At 34.7% G+C, this 21,517-nt stretch overlaps 1 protein-coding gene across 1 annotated transcript; it reads right to left on the bottom strand.

Annotated features, from left to right (window-relative positions):
* Positions 1-15,764: 15,764 nt before the first annotated feature.
* Positions 15,765-17,194, bottom strand: LOC131060457 (uncharacterized). Its single transcript, XM_057993691.1, has 2 exons — positions 16,103-17,194; positions 15,765-16,022 (listed from the first exon to the last, which is right to left on the bottom strand). Exons 1-2 carry the CDS (start codon positions 17,180-17,182, stop codon positions 15,765-15,767), a joined length of 1,338 nt encoding a protein of 445 aa, XP_057849674.1. The 5' UTR covers positions 17,183-17,194.
* Between the last annotated feature and the right edge of the window lie 4,323 nt (positions 17,195-21,517).

Genomic DNA, 21,517 nt, shown 5'->3' with positions numbered 1-21,517 from the left:
TCCCCTGATAAATGGAGTAGATCATCCATTGACAATAGATTGCCCTAAGATGCCAGATAATCACATAAAGGGTAAGGACGAAAATTTATCTTCATGCACTCATAAGGAGGTTTTGGATTCTTCAAAGAATGTGAATTTAGATAAAAATGCAATGGTTGATATGGAAACTATTAAACAGGTACCTGCCATAGGTTTTCCTAATGATGCTTCTTTAGTTCAAGAAATTAAGAATTTGGTGTCTAATAATTCCCCTCTGAATGTTGAAATTAATATGGATATTGAATCTTCCTTAGGGAATAGTAATCCGTCAGGGGTTGTCCCTGTTATTATGCCAGATGAGAATCTGGTTCAGCAAGTAAATGTTATTTTTAACAATCATGCACATCAGATGGATGAGGGTATTACTGATAGATTTGTTTGTTCAATTGAGAATGATTTGGGGGGTATAAACTCGACCCTTCCAATTTTCTGCATCTGGTAATCCTTTTGCAGTTTTGGCTATAACGGAGTTGGGTTTTGAAGATAATCCAATTATCCTGGCTTCTCCAAAGTCATGCAAGAGTTTACCAATTGTCCAAAAAACTCTGGTTTTTCAACCATCAGTGGTTTCTCCTGGGAGAGGTAGGCCTCCAAATAATCTTAAGACTCAAATGGAAATTGATGCTAGAATTCAAAAGACTTTGTCCCTTTCTCCTACTGATGGGCAAGGGAGGCGTTCGGTCTCTCTTGCTAGGCCTAAGAAAACATTCCTAACTCTTGTAAGTGTAAAAAGAAAGAGGAGTAAAAGATTTGTGACTAGTCCTCCTGTGACAAGATCAAGGGCTGTGAAACATAATTTGCAAGGTTGCTTTGGGGAAAGAAAAAATTCTCCAATTAATGGGAAGAGGGGAGCTTTGGCCTCCCCTCGAGGACAATGATAATTATTTACTGGAATGTTAGGGGCTTAAATGTCCCTAACAAGAGACGCTTAATTAAGTCCTAGATGAACTTAATTAAGTGTGATATTTTCATGTTGCAAGAAATGAATTTGTCAAAGGAGTCTGGTGATTTGGTTTTTTCATCTTGGAGAAGCTGGAATTTTCTTTCTTCTCTTGCTTGTGGTGCTTCAAGAGGTTTGGCACTGCTTTGGAATAATTATAATATTGAGGTACAGTTAGTGGCATCTGCTACAAATTGGATGTTGACTTTAGTTATAAGCAAGATTTTGAAGGTTAAACTCTGGATTTTTAACATTTATGCTCCGTCAGGAATTCAAGGGAAGAGTAAGTTATGGGGTGAATTAAAGAGGATTTCTTCTCCCTTAAGACATGGTTCCTTTATTATCTTCGGGGGTGATTTTAATGCTATCACTGATTTAGATGAGAAAAGAGGAGGTGTTTTCCCTAATAAAAGGATTATGGATGAATTTGCGGATTTCATTTCTGATATGAGCCTTTTTGATTGTAAGTCTTAGAATGGGGTTTTCACATGGACAAACATGAGAAGGAATTTTTCTCAGATTGCTGAGAGATTAGATCAGTTTTTGTTATCTGAGAATTGGATTGATTCCAATTTTGAATTCTTTTTCTCTATTCTACCGGTCTCGGGTTCTGGTCATTTTCCAATTTCCCTTTCACTTATTGAGGATAGGGCTTCTTTTAAGTCTCCATTTAAATTTGAGCCCATGTGGTTTAGGGATTCTTCCTTTTTGCCTCTTCTTATGAAATTGTGGAATCCTGCTCCTTTTTGTTATGGGTCCCGTATGTTTCAGATTGCTAAGAAGTTAAGTTATTTGAAATTGAATATTAGGGAATGGAATATCTCACATTTTAAGAACATCTTTCAGGAGAAACAAAGGATTCAAGATATGATTGAGTGTCTTAATACTCATGTGCTTCAACATGGTATGGTGCCACAAGTTTTTGATGAATTGAAGTCACTAAAATTATAGCTTGAGGAGATGTTAGCTAGAGAGGAAATCTATTGGAGACAAAAATCTAGAGAGTTATGACTTTCAGATGGCGACAGGAACACAATTTTTTTTCATTCTTCAACTAAGATTAAAAGATGTAATAATAGGATATCTTGTATTCAGTGTCAGAATGGGAATTTATTGATAGACCCGGAGGACATTGCTTCAGAGGTAGTTAGGTTTTTTAAGTCATTATTATCTTCGGAAAATGGAAATCTCAGCAATGATATTATATCTAATATTCCTCCTTTGGTATGTTTGAAAGACAATAAGATGTTGATGTCTCCCTTTTCCTTAGAAGAAGTTAAGAGTGTTGTCTTTGCAATGAATCTGGATAAATCTCTGGGACCAGATGGTTTTACTCCTTTTTTTTTTCAAAAATGTTGGGATTTTGTGGGAAATGATGTTTTATTGGCTCTTGAGGAAGCTAGGAGAAATAGGTCTGTTTTAAAAGAACTTAATACTACAATGATTGCAATTATTCCTAAAAAAGAGGATACTAAGACTTTTGTTGACTTCCACCCCATTGCTTTATGTAACACTTTGTATAATATATTTACGAAGGCAATTTCCCTTAGGTTGGAAAAAATTCTACCTAAGATCATTTCATTGGAGCAAGGTGGTTTTGTTCTTGGAAAGGAGATGAAGAGGGTGCAATTGTAGCACATGAGGTGATGCATTCTATTTCCACACAAAGAACCCCGGCCATGATACTTAAACTAGACATGATGAAGGCTTATGATAGAGTAGAGTGGGGGGCTTTATGTGTTGTTCTTGAGAAGTTAGGTTTTTCCAAGGCCTGGGTCAAATGGATTCGTGCATGTATTTCTTCTGCAAGATTCTCGGTTTTAATTAATGGTTCTCCTTGTGGTTTTTTCACTTCCTTTAGGGGTTTGAGACAGGGAGATCCCCTTTCTCCCTTTTTGTTTATTCTCCTAGCTGAAACCTTTAGTTGGGCTATTAGGGCTGCTAAAGTTGGGGGGCTTTGGAATGGTATAAGGATTCAGAATATTCCCCAAAGTATTTCTCATTGTCTCTTTGCATATGATACTCTGTTATTTGAAAATGCTTCGTTAGTTGAGGCAAAAGTGATTAAAGGAATAGTACATAATTATGCATCATTTTCTGGTCAGAAAGTGAATGGTGATAAATCAAAGATTTTCTTCCTTAATATATCACAACTGGTTCTGAATAGATTGCAATCCTTTTGCAGATTTGAGACTGGAAATCATCCATGTACCTACCTTGGGAGTCCTTTCTTTGTTAAACAGGATAAGATTGGTTTTTGGGATAAGATTATTTCGGTCATTTCTAAAATAATTCTCTCATGGAATCATAGATGGTTAACTTTGGTGGGTAAAATTGTTCTCATCAAGTCTGTTTTGAATGTTGTTCCCATATATCTCATGTCTGTTTTGAAGTCTCCAAAAGCAGCTATTGTTAGTTTACAAGATACTCTTAGAGATTTTCTTTGGAACAATAATAAAGATGGCAAGAAGAAACTCCCTTTAGTTGCATGGGATAAGGTATGTTTGCCTAAGGAACTTGGGGGAACAAGAATTCAAAGTCTAGAGAATCAGAATTTAGCCTTAGGTGCTAAGTTGGTTTGGAAATTATATGACAAGCCTAGCTCCTTATGGGCACATATTATGTTTGCTAAATATTTAAATAATAGACCGAGAGAGTACATTTTTAAAGTCTCAAATTTGCCTTCGGGTTCTGCTATTTGGAATTTCCTTTGTAAATGTAGATTAGTTATTTTGCCTCATCTCTCATGGATTGTTGATAATGGTAGAAAGGTCAGATTTTGGGATGAAGTATGGAATGGATGTACACACCTCTAGTGAATATTAGGGATTGGTCTCCTTTGATCACTATTCTTTCCTCCCTTTGGGGTATTTTTGTAGTAGATTATTTTGAAATTGTGAGTAGTGGACCCCTTAAGCTAGCTAGATGGAAGTCTATTGATTTCTTAGATGTTGATCAAAGTATGAAATTAGATTTTGAGAAGATTTTGGGGAATAGAATTGTATTTATTTCTGATTCTGAGGATGAACTTATTTGGACAAAGAATATTTCTGTTAAGTACACTATTAAAGATGGTTACAACTCTCTTATGGTTGCTAAAGATTTATCATCCTGGCCTTATAAGTTGTTATGGCATTCGAATTGTCTTCCTAAAGCTAGAGTCTTTCCTTGGTTGGCAACTCAGGACAGAGTCCTTACAGGTATGAGACTGGTCAAGCTTGGTATTACTGTTGTTTTCCCTTGTGTCCTTTCTAACAAAAATTTGGAACCTTCTTCATACCTGTTCCTACATTGTGATTATGCTTATGACTGTTGGTAGTGGTTGTTTGAGAAGTTAAATATATCCTTTGTTATTGGTAAGGATCTCATTTCCCATTTTAGATCTTGGCCTTTTATGTTTGTTTCATATTTTTATGCATGCCTTTGGATCATATCTCCATCTATTGTGATTTGGAATGTTTGGATAGAGCGAAACAACATGATATTTAAAAAAACAAGTTCTCCTATGTCTGAGGTTCTATTAAAAATTGAGTCTTCAATCTCTGAGGTTGCTTTGTCGTTTATTTATAAGAATTTGGAAAATCTTACTTCTTTTTCGCATTGGGATAGTAGAGTTAGTAGAGTTTGGAAGATGTTGTCGGTTTTACCCTCTCATGGTTCAATTTAAAAAAAGAATGATGCAATAGGTAAGAGATGCTCTGCTAGATGGAAACCTCCTCCGCAGGGGCACTTTAAACTGAATTTTGATGGGGCCTCTCGTGGTAATCCTAGGTCGGCTGGGGTAGGCATGGTAATTTATGATCACAATGCAAATTTTATTCGAGCTAAGTGTCATGCTATTGGTTTTAAAACTAACAATTATACGGAATTTAATGCTTTGTCTTTGGGATTGGATATGGCAATCTCTTTGGGAATTAAGGACTTAATAATTGAAGTTGATTCTATGGTGATTATTCAATGTGTTATGAAAAATAAATTGAATTGTTAGAATTTGCAGTATATACATGATCTCATTTTACAAAAATTAGAATTGTTTGAATCTTTCTTGTGATTGCAGATTATTTGGCAAATTTAGCCATTGATGGCAATGCTAATCAACGAGAGGTGGGTTTTGAGGAAATTCCTTCTAGGGTATGGGAAGGTTTGCAACAATAGTTATGTGATTTTCTTGAGTAATGTTGATGTAAAATTTTATGATGATAATTATTCCGATTTCCCCTTTCATTTCAAGTATCCATGTTCATTGTCTGGAGGATAGTTTGAGCTCATGGTATTTGATACAATAGTATTTTTCCAAAGGTTTTTTGATACTTTCTTTTTTGGCAGGAAGGTTTTTAGCTCATGGGATTTGGCGCAGGGCTCTGGAAAATTTTGTCTTCTTCCATTGATAGCAGCTATGGAGTCTACATTTGAAAATTATCCGATGGCTTTTACATATGGGCTCTAAGTAAAATTGATATTATATGTGTTGTGACTGCATTTTGTATGTGGTTTTGGGGGGGCTGTATAAACTGATCTGTTAGATACTATAGGTTTATTTTATGAGTTGTGATTGAAGGTTTTCTTCCCAGGGTTCTTTCCTTTGGTATGCTCTTTGAATCCTGTGTAAAAAATAAAAAATATTAATAAAAAAGTTTAGTGGAATAATCCACTTTTATTGAAAAAATAAAAAATAAAAATTTTGGGCTATTTATTTGTAACTATTTCTTAAGTTCCTATGTCTATAAAAGACCATATGATTGATCAATTTAAAAGCATTAGAAATTGTTCATAGCTATGATGGATAGTGAAGAATTAACATAGAAGCAATAAATAATAAATAAGCAATAATTAAACTTTTGATGTCATGAATTTAGTGGGTACTTTTTAGGTATATGTATTTAATAATTCTTGATTTTTGGTGGATACATTGTGTTTTCAATTTTAAATAATAAATTATTTAAAAAAAAATGTTGACAGCTTTTTAATGTTCTTAATATTTAATTAAAAAAGCTTCTGATTATAAATCTTCCTTTTGAATCTCATCAATAGTTAGTTGATGTTTATAAAATGAATTTTGATAATTAGAAGTTATACTACCCAACATATGTAGAAGTGTTATTTTTTAGTGATTTTTTTAAAGTTATTTTTTAAGAAATAAAATAAATATTAAAGTAAAAGTGTTGGTGGTCTTCAAAAGTTTGAATATTGTTGATTCATTTAATTTTAGATGATTGGAAGTGGAATTGGACACTATGTGGTAATTAATAGTTCAAATAAAAATCAATTGAAGATTTGAACCATGATTTGTCTATTACATTTAGTAATGAGGATGATGAATATTAAATTTTTAATAAGTTGAATTAATTTAATACAATTCATAAACATATTTTTGTTTTCTATAGAAAAAAAAGTAATCTTTATAACTATTTATTTTTTCATTATTAGGACCATCATTTTTTTCTTGAGAATCTTCAGAGGATCAAAAGGACATTCCTCTAGACAAGCATTGAAGAGAAGAAGAGGTTGGCATTGGTTGCATGCGACAAGGTTTTCTATCTGAAAGATAGGGGGGATTGGGAATTAGGAAAATCTTAGAGTTTAAAAAAGATCTCATGGCTAAAACTGGATGGAAATTGGCCCTTCACAAAGCCAACTGGTGTCATATTATGAGTGCTAAATATCTTCATCAGGAAAAGTTCTACAAAATATTGTATTCTGAGGGGTTCCCTAGTAGTTCCAGGATCCAAAATAATATCCTCAAGTGTAGGAGCATTATCTCTTTGGGTCTAAAATGGCTTATTGGTAATAGGGGAAACATTCACTTCTAGGAGGATACTTCGATTGGGGACAAACAGTTGGCTTCCTTCCCCTCTCTCAGGAGACTCCAAGATTGTGCTATGCCCTTAAAACATATGGTGTAGGTGTTATTACATGGATGGTGCAATACTTTAATAAAATGAATATCTTCTATGTGTCTTTGAATCAAAACGACAAAATATGTAGCTCTTGAAGAATCAATATTGGATTGAAGTTTTATGGAAGAGTTCTAGTTGGATACATATAAAAGTACTATCTTGCATGAATTTATTTTAGTTGTATTAAAATAATAAAAAATAAATTCATTTCTAAAGAGAGAAAAACATGTTTAATATCATGAGCATCTCACTATATCGAAAGTAAATTGCATCATAAAAGTTCTCTCCAATTCCATCACATTGAAGATCATGGACACATACTATATATTGGATTCTTATCCCTCACTTAAATTAAAACATCTATGGAGTGATTTATTTTTTAGGTGATGTCATTGAGGAGGAGTGTGCATCTCAATGACACCACCTAGTGGCTAAATCTTTTGTTTTAAGTCCTATGGGCACATTATCATAGGTCATACAGGTAGATGTTTTAAGTCCTACAGGCACATTATCATAAGTCCTATGGGCACATTATCATAAGTCCTACGGGCATATGTTTTAAATCCTGTGGGCACATTATCCTAAGTCCTATAGTCACATTATTGTAATTTCAATAGATGTTTTAAGTCCTATGGGCACCTTGTATTAAATCCTACGACCATATTATAAATTGTTCTCCTTGTAAATCTTCCAACTATAAACGCATTGTATATAGAGCTACAAAAACTATGTAATAAACCTAGGAAGAGGGGTGGCTAATTTGAGGAGACTGCAACTCCAATGTAATTTTTTATATGACCTCATAGTATCATTTTTTAAACACTAGGATTATACATTATGACAAGATGAATTTCATGTAGTCTGGAATGAATGATCTTCATGTTGGCATATATTTGTGTCCATGTTTATCATTGTCAAGGAACACCTACATTACTGGGGTACTTCATTTTTTCTTTTATGGAAATTGACCTGTGATTCCCTATTAACATTAAGGGGGAGTGTTCTAGGAACTTAATGTTATTAGGGGTCAATACCCTTATAACATATATATAATGTGCCCACGCTCTAGTCCCTCTTAGTTGGGCCCTATTTTGAAATGGGCAAGGGTCCTATCTCTCTAGTGGGAATTCAATTTTGTGGCTCCGCATGACCATTGGAGGTTGGCCTAATCGATAAATGACCTAGATAACCATATATAAAGACATTAATCAATTAATTTCAATCATAAGTCTCCATCTCCAAGAAACCTAGTAATCTTGCATCCGTGAAGCATTCATCATCAAAGATTTTTCAGATATCTTCAAGGTTACATATTCTTCATTCAACCATTATGGAGAAAAAAATACATCATTCATATGCAAGCACATGCATGTGATTAGGGTTTTGTCATGTTCATGTCATTTCATACAACATATGTGATTACATTCAAGAAGCAAAACATCATTATCAACAATTGCATATCTGAGGTATATCTTTCCATTATTTATTTCAATATTTACATTATTTCATTCAAGATTAATTCCTAAATCGGGGTTTGACTTAGGAAAACCACTATTCCCAACAATGTCCCCTTTCTTTTTGTGTAGGAAACAAGTACAAACCTGTAATTTTTTGGATCGAAATTATTCGCAAAGACGAACAGGTTCCCTGTTGGACAGCAAAAAGTTCAAACGACCAAAGCGATGGGCATTCTGGTCATGACAATTCAGGTCAACCTTCTAGGAATAGATCCGAACACTAATATATTGCTTAGATCCAAATTCATGACTCCGTTTGATGACTGTAGCTCACTGTTTATGCATAATTGCTTCAATTTACACACATTTACCCTAATTTCAACATCTTCACAATTCAACTTAAAAATAGAGAATCAAATTCCAACCAATGAATCTAATTAGAATTATGTACCCTGTCTTTGTCGGATTGAGGCTAGATCTATTGTATTGAGCTCTCTTTAATGTAAATGGTCCCTAAGCAAAATTAGTAGTTTTACTACATCCAGTGGTGGAAACCCTAATTTTCACCACTTTGCAAGAATACATTTGCAACACTTTCATCAACTATGTGGAAACTTATTAATTGTACTTTGATAGAATAAAGTCTTCTTAGATTTTTATGGCTTATTCTGCCTTGAAATGCTACATTCTAAAGGTTGCTTAGCCTTATTAGGGCATTCTTTGTTTCTCATTGATCACTATCTACCTATTTTCTAAAAAACTGCAAACTTAGGGGTTTCTGCTTATTTTAGATAACAAGATTTGGTTGCATTGTAGTTTTGTTTGGTATATCATGTATTTGTATATGTTACATGATACAACTAATTTTGTGATCCAACAAAGCATAATAGAAGTGAAAGTTTTTTTAGTAATTGGAATTATTCTCATAGAAATGATATAAATTACCATCAGTGTAATCATTGCACCTCATTTAGGTGGAAGTTCTAGTTTATATTGCATCCCAGGGTTTTATAGGCTATTGGGTCACGTTATTAAAAACTCTCATTTCAATCATTCCATAAAAAGGAATTTATTTTTCTTTAATATTCAAAATTCCTAGGATTGTGTTTATGGGCAATGGACACCCGCATTCTAATTAATACTTGATAGGTTAGGTGGCCTCAAAATACTTTCATCAAAACATAAATTGTAATCTAAACCTATAAAGCTTAAGGCAATGTTGATTCGTGTCCTTGTAGATTTTAAGAGATAAATAAATGAAATAGAATAATCTAGATAAATTATATAAGGATTACTTCGCAAGATACTATTGCATTCATTGAATTATTTATTTAATTAAGTAGACCAACTATTACATAGAATTAAATTTTTTTAACCAAATATGTTATAGTCTAAATTTAATTTTTATTTTAAATGCTTATAAAGTGTCATTTTTCTTTATGCTTATTGGATTCTAAGTGTAACATTCATTTTTTGCACCAAAAAAAATACACATTATTATGTGTAGGGTAGGTACATTTACCAACAGGGAAAGTTGAACCGATGTTCGGGTGTACCTCACCATCAAAACACCTTAAAGTAGGGGAGAGGGATCAGTAGTCGTTAGGGCTAACTTCGTCAACATGTAGCTGTCACATGGAATATCGTAAGACCTTCGTTTTTTTTAGAAATGTAATATGAACACTTAACTATCTACAACTAAGGTTTGAAGGCGTGACTCATCAGGCAAGTCGTCAAAATAACACGTCTAGTGCAAAGTGTCAAAAAAATGACTTTTTAAAGATTCGACCAAAACTTAATCTAAAAATCCCTAGTTGTTGAATAAAAAAATATTATTTGTAATTAATATAATATCGTATTTTTATGTAAAATATAACTTATATGAAACTTAAGTGGACCAAATGCCTATTAGTAATCATAAATGTGTGTTATCTCTAACTTTTATATCCAACACCAAAGGACCAATAGTTGAACACAAAACAACATATTATGATATAAAATAAAACTTATATGACCACAAAAGGACCAATTGTTGAACACTTAAATTTTTGGACAATCCCTCATATTTCATGGAGAAAAACAAGGTATTTATTGTGTTCACCTTTTATATTTGTGATAAGACAAATTACTAATATGAAATACTCCAATGCATATACATTGCTACCCCAATAGTTGTACACATAAGAATAATATTTTTACACTATGATAGCAGTACTTGTTTAAGTGAGTATCTTATTTTATAAATGACACACTTATAGTGGATAACTATGATATTTTATTTGAAACAAAAAATATCTATTTCACTTGTTAATTAGTGTATTTATGCCTTTTTTATATAACATTTATAGGTTCTCTTATGTTCAAGTATTGGTCCATTTTGATCAACATTTGGCAAATTTTTTATTTACATGTGGATTATTTATTTACATTATATAGTATAAATATGTGGCAAGACTGGATATTATATGCACAATTGCTATAACGACTATTGGACCTCGTACAACTACTGGTCCCTCTCCCCTAGTAGGGGTTGATGTTAGAAAACTGTTGTTGGAATATTGTGAGCTCTAATCAATTATCCATCCAAAGTTGAGTTGTCAATCGGTCCATGCAAGTTGATTTGCAGCTGCAATTAAACGATCTTGATCTCTATCAATTTCCACACATTTTTTTCATTCAATTTATTAAATAAAATATCAATGGCATTAAAACAACAAGTACATCACATCATTTTCTACAATTTTCTAGAGCGATGGGTTTCTCTTAACTAGGTGACATGATTAAATTGGCCACAAGTCAATTGAAATAACAATTACAATCTTTATATAAGAACAAAATTAAATATGCAGAAACATTATTTAACTACATGAATCTCATAATAATCTAATCAAATATGATAATGCAAAAATATAATTAGAAATGCATATAATCTGTGACATTCGAATCTCATACTTAGAATGGAAAGAGTAAGTCTTTAATAGGTATAATCCTTACCAAAGGGGCTAAAATTTTATAACTTTGAAATCGATTTATGAAGGACATATATTACAAAGCATTTTACATACCATGTGGGTCTAAATGGTAATGCTTAAAAATGATTTTTTTTAAAAAGAGGAATGATTAATAATAAGTGGTATTAATACATGTAAATGGGTAATTAAAGAGAATGTACAAATTAACCATTTTTTATGGATACCCTTTAAAGTGTTATGGACAATCATTGTAATTTTTTTTAATGAAAAATAAAAAATCTTTAAAAGGATTGATTTTTTCAAAAAATTTAAAGTAAAATGTAAATTTGCACCAATAAATTATAATTTTATTTGTGAGATTTATTTTACGAAATTAATGATATTTGAAGAATTTAATTACTTTTTGTAGTTAATTTCAAATTGTAGTTAGTTGAAACTCTCATTTGTTGGATTATTCTAATGGAAATTTTGGAAATCATATTAAATAAAGGAATATATGTTAAGATAGTACAAAAAAATAATCAAAAGTTGAAATATATTGTTTTTGATAATAAAGCACCTACAACTATAGAATAACTCAAGATTGATAACAATCCCATCCATATAGAAATTTAAACAGAAGATAACCAAAAAGAAACTAACCTTAAACCATCTATCCTTGGAGGTAAACATATTGTTCAGACTATAATAACTAAGGAAAGTAAAGAGAGTCTTAACAAGCCTCATAGGGTTGATAAATAAATTAAACATAACAAAGATCCAACCGATCCTAAAACGAAAACTAGAACAAAAAAGGAAAGCAACACCCATTAATCATTTTTTCCAACTCCCATGTGTTGGGAGAGCAACAACCTGGTCCAATCTTCAACAGGGAACTCAAACAACTCCTTGGTGTCACCTTCTAACCCACTCTGGTTCACTTTTTCCTGGTGCAACAAGCACATTGTAGTGGTCGAGGAGTGCATGACTTTAATGGCAAATTTCGCAATTTTGCTAACATGGGAATCCAGATAGTCCAACTTCTTCTTCACATCGTTCAGGTCCTCATAGATAGCTTTACACCCCACACAATGCACCACCTCCTCCTCTCCACCTTCAACAATAGTCTGACCGCCCTCAAACTTCCTCTCATCCTCCTTAACGATCTGATTATGAGAAAATATATTGTTAAAAAAGAGAATATGATGCAATTTTAAAAATTAATTTTAAGTTATTTATTTGTAACTATTTCCTAAATTCCTATGTCTATAAAATACCATAGGAATGATCAATTTAAAAGCATTAGAAATTGTTCATAGCTATGTGATGGATAGTGAAGAATATACACGCAGCAATATCATCTAATGCTCCACGTGCACCTAAAGTGAATGCACCATCAGAAGGGCCATAACCTAATCTATGAAAACTCGTACAAAAACAAGCTGTCGACATATGGGAGTGACACTAAGAGCAACTTTGAACTTGATGCTCCTCCATTGTCATGACCACCAACATCAGTTGGCATCTAATTAGTCTAATCATTGAGATTGGCAAAGAGCTCACTCAACACCTCTAATGACGATATCACTACACATTGTTGAATGGCTGCAAGTATAGTAGCAAAAGGAGGATCCACAAGAGGTTGGGTAGGCACCCATCGACTGGGGTCAACCCATGCCCCTAACCTCTATTGGGGCAATGCCACTGCCAACACCTTGGTATGATCTAAAGTCAAAATAATTGAATTTTAAACCCAACACACTTTGTATATAACCTCCTCAAACAATAAAAGAAACCTCACAATTGACATGTGGTGCATTTGAGCAAGCACGAATTGATTGGGCTCAACCCATGCCCCTAACCTCTATTGGGGCATGCCACTACCAACACCTTGGAATATGAAATAAAGTCAAAATAATTGAGTTTTACACCTAACACAAACTCTATCTTTAATCTCCTCAAACAATAAAGAGGGACCTCACAATTGACATGTGGTGAATGATCAAATGCCATCCACAATTGCTCCCAAAAATTATTGGACATGTCCCAACATGCCTATACACCACTTCGTAGATTTTGTTTTTTGTTTGGGTAATTGGTTGACCCTAATAAGGTCATACAAGAATAGGACTAAATTGGCTTTTGGTGATTTTGAAGTCAATGATGTCCTTGTACGAGAGAGCATCAAAATAACAGGCTCCAATCCTATCTCCATAAGTAGTAGCTATCTAGGTTCACACCGATTGACCTAATAACATCTAGAATAGTTTACATACTTGTTGAAGTGGCATAAATGGTTCATTATGAATGCTCGGGATTTTACCTATAATGTAATCTGTGATTTCATTAATCCTGACTCAAGCGGGGTGGAAGTGGGATATAAAGTAAATCATTAATGTCAAACTCAATTATCATATAAAGATGAACCTGCATTATATGTATTAAAATAGTATACTGAAAAATACCCTAGTTAGGCATTTTCTATAACGCATCCTTAAAAAAGTATACTGAAAAATACCCTAGTTAAGCATTTTCTATAATGCATGCAGCTCAACAAAATTGAAGTGGATCGTGATTCATGGAATGATCTGTAACTTTTCGTGGGCATTTTTTATAATGCTTGCAGCTCAACAAAATGGAAGTGGATCGTGATTCATCGAACGAGTTTTAGATTTTCGAGCCCCTCCCAATGCGTTTTGATAGAGCCATCTCAAGTGGTGAAAACTCCAGCTCAGACAAAATCACCCAATCAATACATAAGAAAACCATGATCATGTTCAAGTTGTTGAGCAGATTGTTCATCTTGTTAACGACTAAGTAGTCCTGGCACTACAACTAATACATATACTTTTATTTTCACCAGCTCATGCAGAAAATCACACAATTAAATATATAAGAAAATCAGACTGATATTTAAGTTGTTGAGCCAATTGTTCATCTTGCCATCAAAAAATTTACAAATAAGTAGTCCTGGCACTACCACTAATTCATAACTTACAAATTTTCATACTTTTACGGACCAAAATTTAACAGATTTTTCTAAATACAAGTTCATGGGATGACTAATTTTTTCTAGCTCCCACTGGTCATGACAAATAAGTAGTCCTGGCACCTACCACTAATTCATATACTCAGATTTTCCTAAATACAAAGTTCATGGGATGACTAATTTTTCTAGTCTAGATATCAAGAAATCTGCTCTAGAAGAGTCTGGGAATAATACCAAAATTTAAAAAGAGTTCTCTCTCAAGCTGTAAGCTAAATTTAATTAAGCAGAAGAATCTCTGGGTAGAACTAAGCCTTTGATAAAAACTAAAACAAAAAAAAGGTACTACACCTAATCTGGTTATCTTACTAAGTGAAAGAGCTGACTGAATTCCATTGCACAGAATCTGAAAACTACAAATAGAAGCCTGTAACAGGAAACACCTCATGCATATATAGCACAAACACAACCATGCAATTTCCCCTGACAGACCACGAGATCTAATTTTAAAGGTAAATGCACCACAAGTCATTGGGGAAATTAAAAAAGTCGCATTCACAGTACAGATGCATTGATGGCATTCGCACATTTAACTCTCATTCTAGATGTGTGAAAATCTGAATAGTAACGTTCTACCCATTTCTAGTCATGTTGTATGTTACTTGAGACTTGCTTTGTCTTTCTTCTGAACTAGCTTTGCTGTTTACTAATGTTGCATTATTAAAAGAAGTGAATTACCCAAGAATAATAAAAATCTTCCCCTGAGAAGATTTTGCACCCAAAAAGTTTTAACACTAAAAATTAGCAGCTTAAAACGGAAAAGTCAAAACAATAGTCTATGACTATGTTAATCTACAAATGCATACTGTTTAACTCTAAAATTTGACAGCTTAAAACACAATCACCTGAGTCAAAATAATAATGTCTGACTACGCTAATCTACGAACACATACTGCTGAAAATTCTCTCAGTATTCAATTCTCAAACCTATAAATGTTTCTTTTCCTTGAACTGATTACAACCGTTTGTCATAAAACTTGAATAGAAATATATTGCACTAGCTTAAAATTGAAATGAGATATTACTTGAGCCTTAAACACATGCATTTTCTTTATATCAATCAAACTGCCTAAAAACTGGAATTTCCTATCCTATAGAATTTAGCTGAAATTAGAATTGCGGCTAAAGATGGAACCTAGCTAAATTTAAAATGACAAATCCAATAAAACAAAGTCTAGAGTTGGAACAGCAGTTAACTGACTGCTAAAATAAAATCTTCATAAGCAAAGGGCCTAGTCTAAGAACAAAAACAGCACAAACACAATCAAATCCTAACTGAAAACATAAAAAACGCCTGACAGCTATAATTTCAACAACATATAGTAGAGACCAAAATATAAGAGTTATCAATAGCATTAAGGCAATATCATCTTTTAAATTTAGAAACACCTAATGTTCACTAAGTTATCAGTCTTTTGCAATATGATGCAAACCCTAAAAACTTTTATCTTTTAAATCCATACGAATTCGCGTCATCTTCATTTGCAATTCTTCTTGCATCAGTGCAAGTCGCCCAATTGCAGCATTCAATTCAAATTCTATCTGCCCCAGCCACTTTTGTTTTAATTCTTCTGTTTGCAAACCGCTCAATGGCTGTTCCAACACGGTCGTGTTGTTGGAAGAACAAGCTTTGTGGCTCGCCATCTGCTGTTTCTGATTTTCTTGTGTCAACTCATTTTTAAACCCATTCATCTGGAACATGCCCCACAAATATTAAATTTTAACAAGAGTATAAACAATTATAAACAAGAGAGTTTTTGAGAAGCCGTTACCTCTCCTACAACACTTGACTGTTTCTTACTCCCTTCATCCTTGCTCTTCTCATTCCTACCCTTGTCTTTACTCTTCTCCAGGTTTGGAGGGACGGATTTCTCCATGTTTGGGGAAGCAGATTTTTTCATGTCTTCAAAACTGCCCTTCACTTTTTGTAGTTTCTCCTTGCTTTTCTCATTCCTACCCTTGTCTTTACTCTTCTCCAGGTTTGCAGGGACAGGTTTCTCCATGTTTGGGGAAGCAGATTTGTTCATGTCTTCAAAACTGCCCTTCACTTTTTGTAGTTTCTCCTTGCTCTTCTCACTCCTACCCTTGTCTTTACTCTTCTCCAGGTTTGCAGGGACAGATTTTTTCATGTTTGGGGAAGCAGATTTTTTCATGTCTTCAAAACTGCCCTTCACTTTTTGTAGTTTCTCCTTGCTCTTCTCATTCCTACCCTTGTCTTTACTCTTCTCCAGGTTTGCAGGGACAGGTTTCTCCATGTTTGGGGAAGCAGATTTGTTCATGTCTTCAAAACTGCCCTTCACTTTTTGTAGTTTCTCCTTGCTCTTCTCACTCCTACCCTTGTCTTTGCTCTTCTCCAGGTTTGCAGGGACAGATTTTTCCATGTCTGGGGAATCAGATTTTTTCATGTCTTCAAAACTGCCCTTCACTTTTTGTAGTTTCTCCTTGCTCTTCTCATTCCTACCCTTGTCTTTACTCTTCTCAAGGTTTGCAGGGACAGATTTCTCCATGTTTGGGGAAGCAGATTTTTTCATGTCTTCAAAACTGCCCTTCACTTTTTGTAGTTTCTCCTTGCTCTTCTCATTCCTACCCTTGTCTTTACTCTTCTCCAGGTTTGCAGGGACAGATTTCTCCATGTTTGAGGAAGCAGATTTTTTCATGTCTTCAAAACTGCCCTTCACTTTTTGTAGTTTCTCCTTGCCTTTCTTTTCGTTGCCACGCTCATTTTTCTTGGTCGATTCCTCTCCTCTCTTGCGCTTCTTCATTGAAATGGGTTTTGATGCAATTTCATTGCTGTGAGGATTTTGGGTATTATTTGATGGCCCAGCTTTTGCTTTCTCTGAAGAAGCCGCCATGCTGTAAAAAGAATGAACACAGACACAGGCTTTTCTTAGTAACACAAACACGAAAGGCTTTTTAAGTTGGACGCTGGAAAAAGCAGCGGCAAAAACAAACAAGAACGTGCCGCTGAGATTTGATTACGAATTTAATGCTGAAGTTGGGCGATGCATGACAACGGAGCTTTTGTTTTGATTTTGTCAGGGATTTATATCGGGTATTGTGTTACATACTCTCCTTTGTTAAGTACGACTGTACGATGCTCTTTTCAATGGAAATGTGACAGTAATGAGGTGTAAATTTTAACTTTCAATTAAAAATCACCTATCTCACAACGGCATTCAACTTTAAACAACCGGAAATTAGCTTTCTATCTTAAAAATACCTAGATGTAGAAAGAAAGAGAAAATGGTTAGCAAATGATTCATCATGTGTATTAAAGAAATGAATTTGATATTTTAAATTATTTCTAAACAAAATTAGGGGAAAGGACCCATTAGTTGAGCATGTTCCAATTGTTGTGAGGGTTGTTGATACCTTTTGTTCCAAAAATTGAACAAATAAAACCTATTGTTTGAAACAAAAAATATCAATTTTTGTTAGGAAATGTACCAACAGTTGTTAGGAAATGTACCAATAGTTGTTAAGAAATGTACTAATATTGTAAAAAGTAACCAATCAGGTGATGCCACATCGGCTGCACAACTATTGGGGTCTCTTTTGCACGCCTATTGGTCTCACTTTTTTTTGGGGCTGTTTTGGACACCTTGGCAAAAAGCATGATGATGTGGCATCATATTTGATGATGTGGCCCTGAAACCTTAGTTATAAGCAGGGGACTTGCCAAGTAAGCTGCTGTAAAAAAATCGGAGTGATTCGAAATTTCCAAGTAGGATTTTGAGAAGCGTGAAGTTAGGGTGCACGACTACTGGGTCCTTTCCCCTATTAGGACGTTCTACATACTTTGCACAATATTTATTTTTTATTTTTTTACAACAATATTTTTTTTTTTAAACAGGAGGATCTGTATCGAAGCAGTGCAATATTGAAATTCTGAATTCTGAAGCAATTAAAACACTAGCAATGGTGAAGTTTCCGCAGTCAAAACATCACAACAACAACTCAGACATGGGCTGGTGGTATTAATGATTTCCTTTCCCAAGCAGAGAAGAGAATGTAAAATCACAAGTCAAGGAAACAGAAGAAGTGGTCAGTTTGGGGGAACTTTTTTTGAAAAATTAAAAGATCTTACATATTAAAATGTGTTCCCTTCATGGTAGATGTGAGAGATTTAAATTTTCACATTCATTTAATAATTGGCAAATAGTATGCAGAAATTTGTTAATTTTCCTATTTGGTTCTCTAATGTTTCAAATGGTGTTAATCCTGACCCTAAAATGAAGGAGGGTTAATTTTTATAGTTCTTATATTGTACCAATTTTCTTTCTTCAAATTCGTCTTCCTCATTTGTCTTGTGCATATTTTAATTCCAATCCACATTTCATTCTCTCATACATTTTATTTTTTAATTATTTGAATTTGACGGCCAAATCCTAGAGATGTTTCTTTACACATCCACCATCTATGTCATTCTTTTACAACATTCAATCCATTTATAAATCTATGCATTTACTAATCTAGAATGCATGACACATACAACAAAGATACAAGTGGAAGAAGATTACACTCCAAGAGACAACTAGTGTATGCATTTCAAATATGTTTAGATGTGTCTAAATAGCATAGTATCTTTTCTATTTTTATTTAGTTTCTTTGTCATTTTGTAGCTCAATTGGTACCTAACTTGTATTCTACCTGGGTATGATTTCCATATTGTTGAGTATAGTTAGTCATTTTGTAGGTCTTTTATATTTTATTGCTTTTGACAAAACAAGAAATTGTTGACTATTTCTCTTTGTGCTTCCCCTCTTTTTTCAGAAATGATATTAATTTAAGTATATTTACTTATTTGTTGAAATTATAAATACACTTATTGTAATCATATTTGCATTATTTTTTTAATCCTAAAATGCAAGTTTATTCAATTGACTTTATCTTGTAATCTTTACATTGATTGCATTTATTTTTATTAAACTTATGTGAATGTTTCCCTCCTATAAAAATAAAAGGCTAAGGTACCTTATTCATGTCTTATTTATATTGTTTAGTTTATGATTTTCATTTAGACATTGTTCTACCTCAATAGAGATTGCCACCTAATCTATCTCCTATCAAAAAGATATATCAAAACAAGGGATAATTAATACAAGCAAATTAGTCGTAAGAATTATGAAAAATACTTTAAAGTATACTCATTTGAACACCTTTTAAATATAAAATTATCTACATTCACAACATAGAAGCTCCCCCCTGGCTTCGATCGCTTCAACAACAACACCAAGAAAAAGAGACAGATGACTAGGTGGTCTTCCCCCAAAATTCACTGGTTTAAATTGAATTTTGATGGCTCTGCTCAATGCAACAGTCAGGCTGGTGGTGGTGTCATCAGGGATCATCTAGGGAACATGGTTGCAGCCTATGCTGGCAACCTCAGTGAAAGTTCGGTCTCTCAAGCTGAGGGAATGGCCCTCCTCTGGGGGCTTAAAATGGCTAACGACATAGGAATAAAGCATCTGGAAATCGAAGGTGACTCTCAAGTTATTATCGACTCTATCAAAGGGAATGCTTCAACAGGATGGAGAGTGGAACCCATTCTGAGGGATATCAGGTGCTTGCTGGTCAAAATGGAGGACTTCACCATAGACCACATCTTCAGAGAAGGAAATAGAGCAGCGGATTCCATGGCGGCTGCAGATGGGCTTACGATGTTGGAGGGACCCCAATCTGCTGCCAATCACTGTTAAGGAAATCCTGGATAAGGAAAAAGCCTTGTGCCAGGAAAGGACTAACCCTTCCGCCCAATGATGAAGGAAAATGTGTTAATTTTTTCAAATTGGTGCGGAGATCCCGCCAATTTCTACCACAGACGGACACGTAGCAGAGGTATGCGGAGTCATCACTACCACAGAGGACGAATTTATAAAGAAAGGACTGACATCGGGAATGATTACCATTCAATTATGACTCGGACGGTGCCAACTGGCGATAGTAAAGGCGGCGTTGGGGAGCTATCAACTCACATTGGCCCGAGTAAAGAGTTGTCAACTCACATTGGCCCGAGTAAAGGCTCACACGCTCTGAGTAGATCTCCAGCCAGCGATATCTACGAGACTTTAAGGGATAATAATCATTATGATTATTACGACCGTTTAACCCAAGTCTGGCACGTTTTCCCTAACTATTCCGTCTTGAGCTTGCTTCAGCTCTGCATTTTGGCTTTCTGTCATTTTCAAACAGTGAAGCTGGAGGATTCTAAAATGGGGGGGGACAGGCTCAGACTGGAACCCAACAAAGTTGAGGAGTTCAAAGACAAACCCGCAGCCTGGTTTGTGTGCACCGAAGGAGGCATTGACAAATTCATGGAGAACATGAAGGGCAACGACGAGAGACTCTCTAAACAATTCGTGTCCTCTTGGGAGGACAAAAGTGTGACTATGGGGGGAATCTCCTTCGAAATAAATGAAGAGGTCATTGCCCAAGCTACGGGCCTCTCAATGGAGGGCAGAAAATGGAAAAAACAGCCGCATTGTGGACTCTACTAGCCTTAACCAGTTTTTCCGCCATGGCGAGAACCCTGTCAAGAGGGTCGGAGGCTTTAACAGAGAGGAACTCCCGCACCCTTGGGATGAAGTCTGCTACATAGTGATGAAGTATTTTACGCTTGAAGACAGGTATGGGATTTTCTACTACTAACACCTCCCCTTCCTGAACCATTTTAGGAACAAAGACCTCATTTCCATTTCGTTCTTTTTATTGCACTCGATGGATGCTAACATTAAAGATATAGCTAAAGCTAAAAAGAAAGGAAAAGACTTTCCTATCCTGCACTAGGGCCTTATGCTCTACCTTTTCAACTTCCACCTCACCCTTTGCCCACCCCGTTCCATTTTTGTGCAGAATGTTGGCCCCTCGACCCAACCTCTAGCCATTAATGATTCAAGGCCCCGTTGCACGGAACTTGGATCCTCCAGTAAGAAAACCAAGAATCACTCCCCAGAGGAGGTCAGAACCCCTAAAAAAATTAAAATCCAAGAAATTGATTCAGACCTGGACATTACCGAAGATGCCAACACGCCCCGTCGCTCTAGTAGATTGGCCTCTAAACCCTCCAATAAATCCCTAAGAGACCCCTCCTCCTCGTACAACACGGGCAACTCCATTCCAACTGATAAAATCCCCCAGGCCCAGCACAAACATTCCCCCCTTTCTGTGAGCTCAACCCATGTTTCTGA

Source organism: Cryptomeria japonica, chromosome 2, assembly GCF_030272615.1.
Source record: "Cryptomeria japonica chromosome 2, Sugi_1.0, whole genome shotgun sequence".
NCBI classification, from domain to species: domain Eukaryota; kingdom Viridiplantae; phylum Streptophyta; class Pinopsida; order Cupressales; family Cupressaceae; genus Cryptomeria; species Cryptomeria japonica.
Note: the sequence above shows the minus strand (reverse complement) of the source record. Positions and strands in the feature narration are given on the sequence as shown.

Excerpts from the sequence above, each read along its gene's own strand:
- LOC131060457 (XM_057993691.1), bottom strand. The coding sequence starts at position 17,182 with ATGGCGGCTTCTTCAGAGAAAGCAAAAGCTGGGCCATCAAATAATACC. Across the intron at positions 16,023-16,102 it reads AGTCAAGTGTTGTAGGAGAG|ATGAATGGGTTTAAAAATGA; the intron begins GTAACGGCTTCT and ends GGCATGTTCCAG.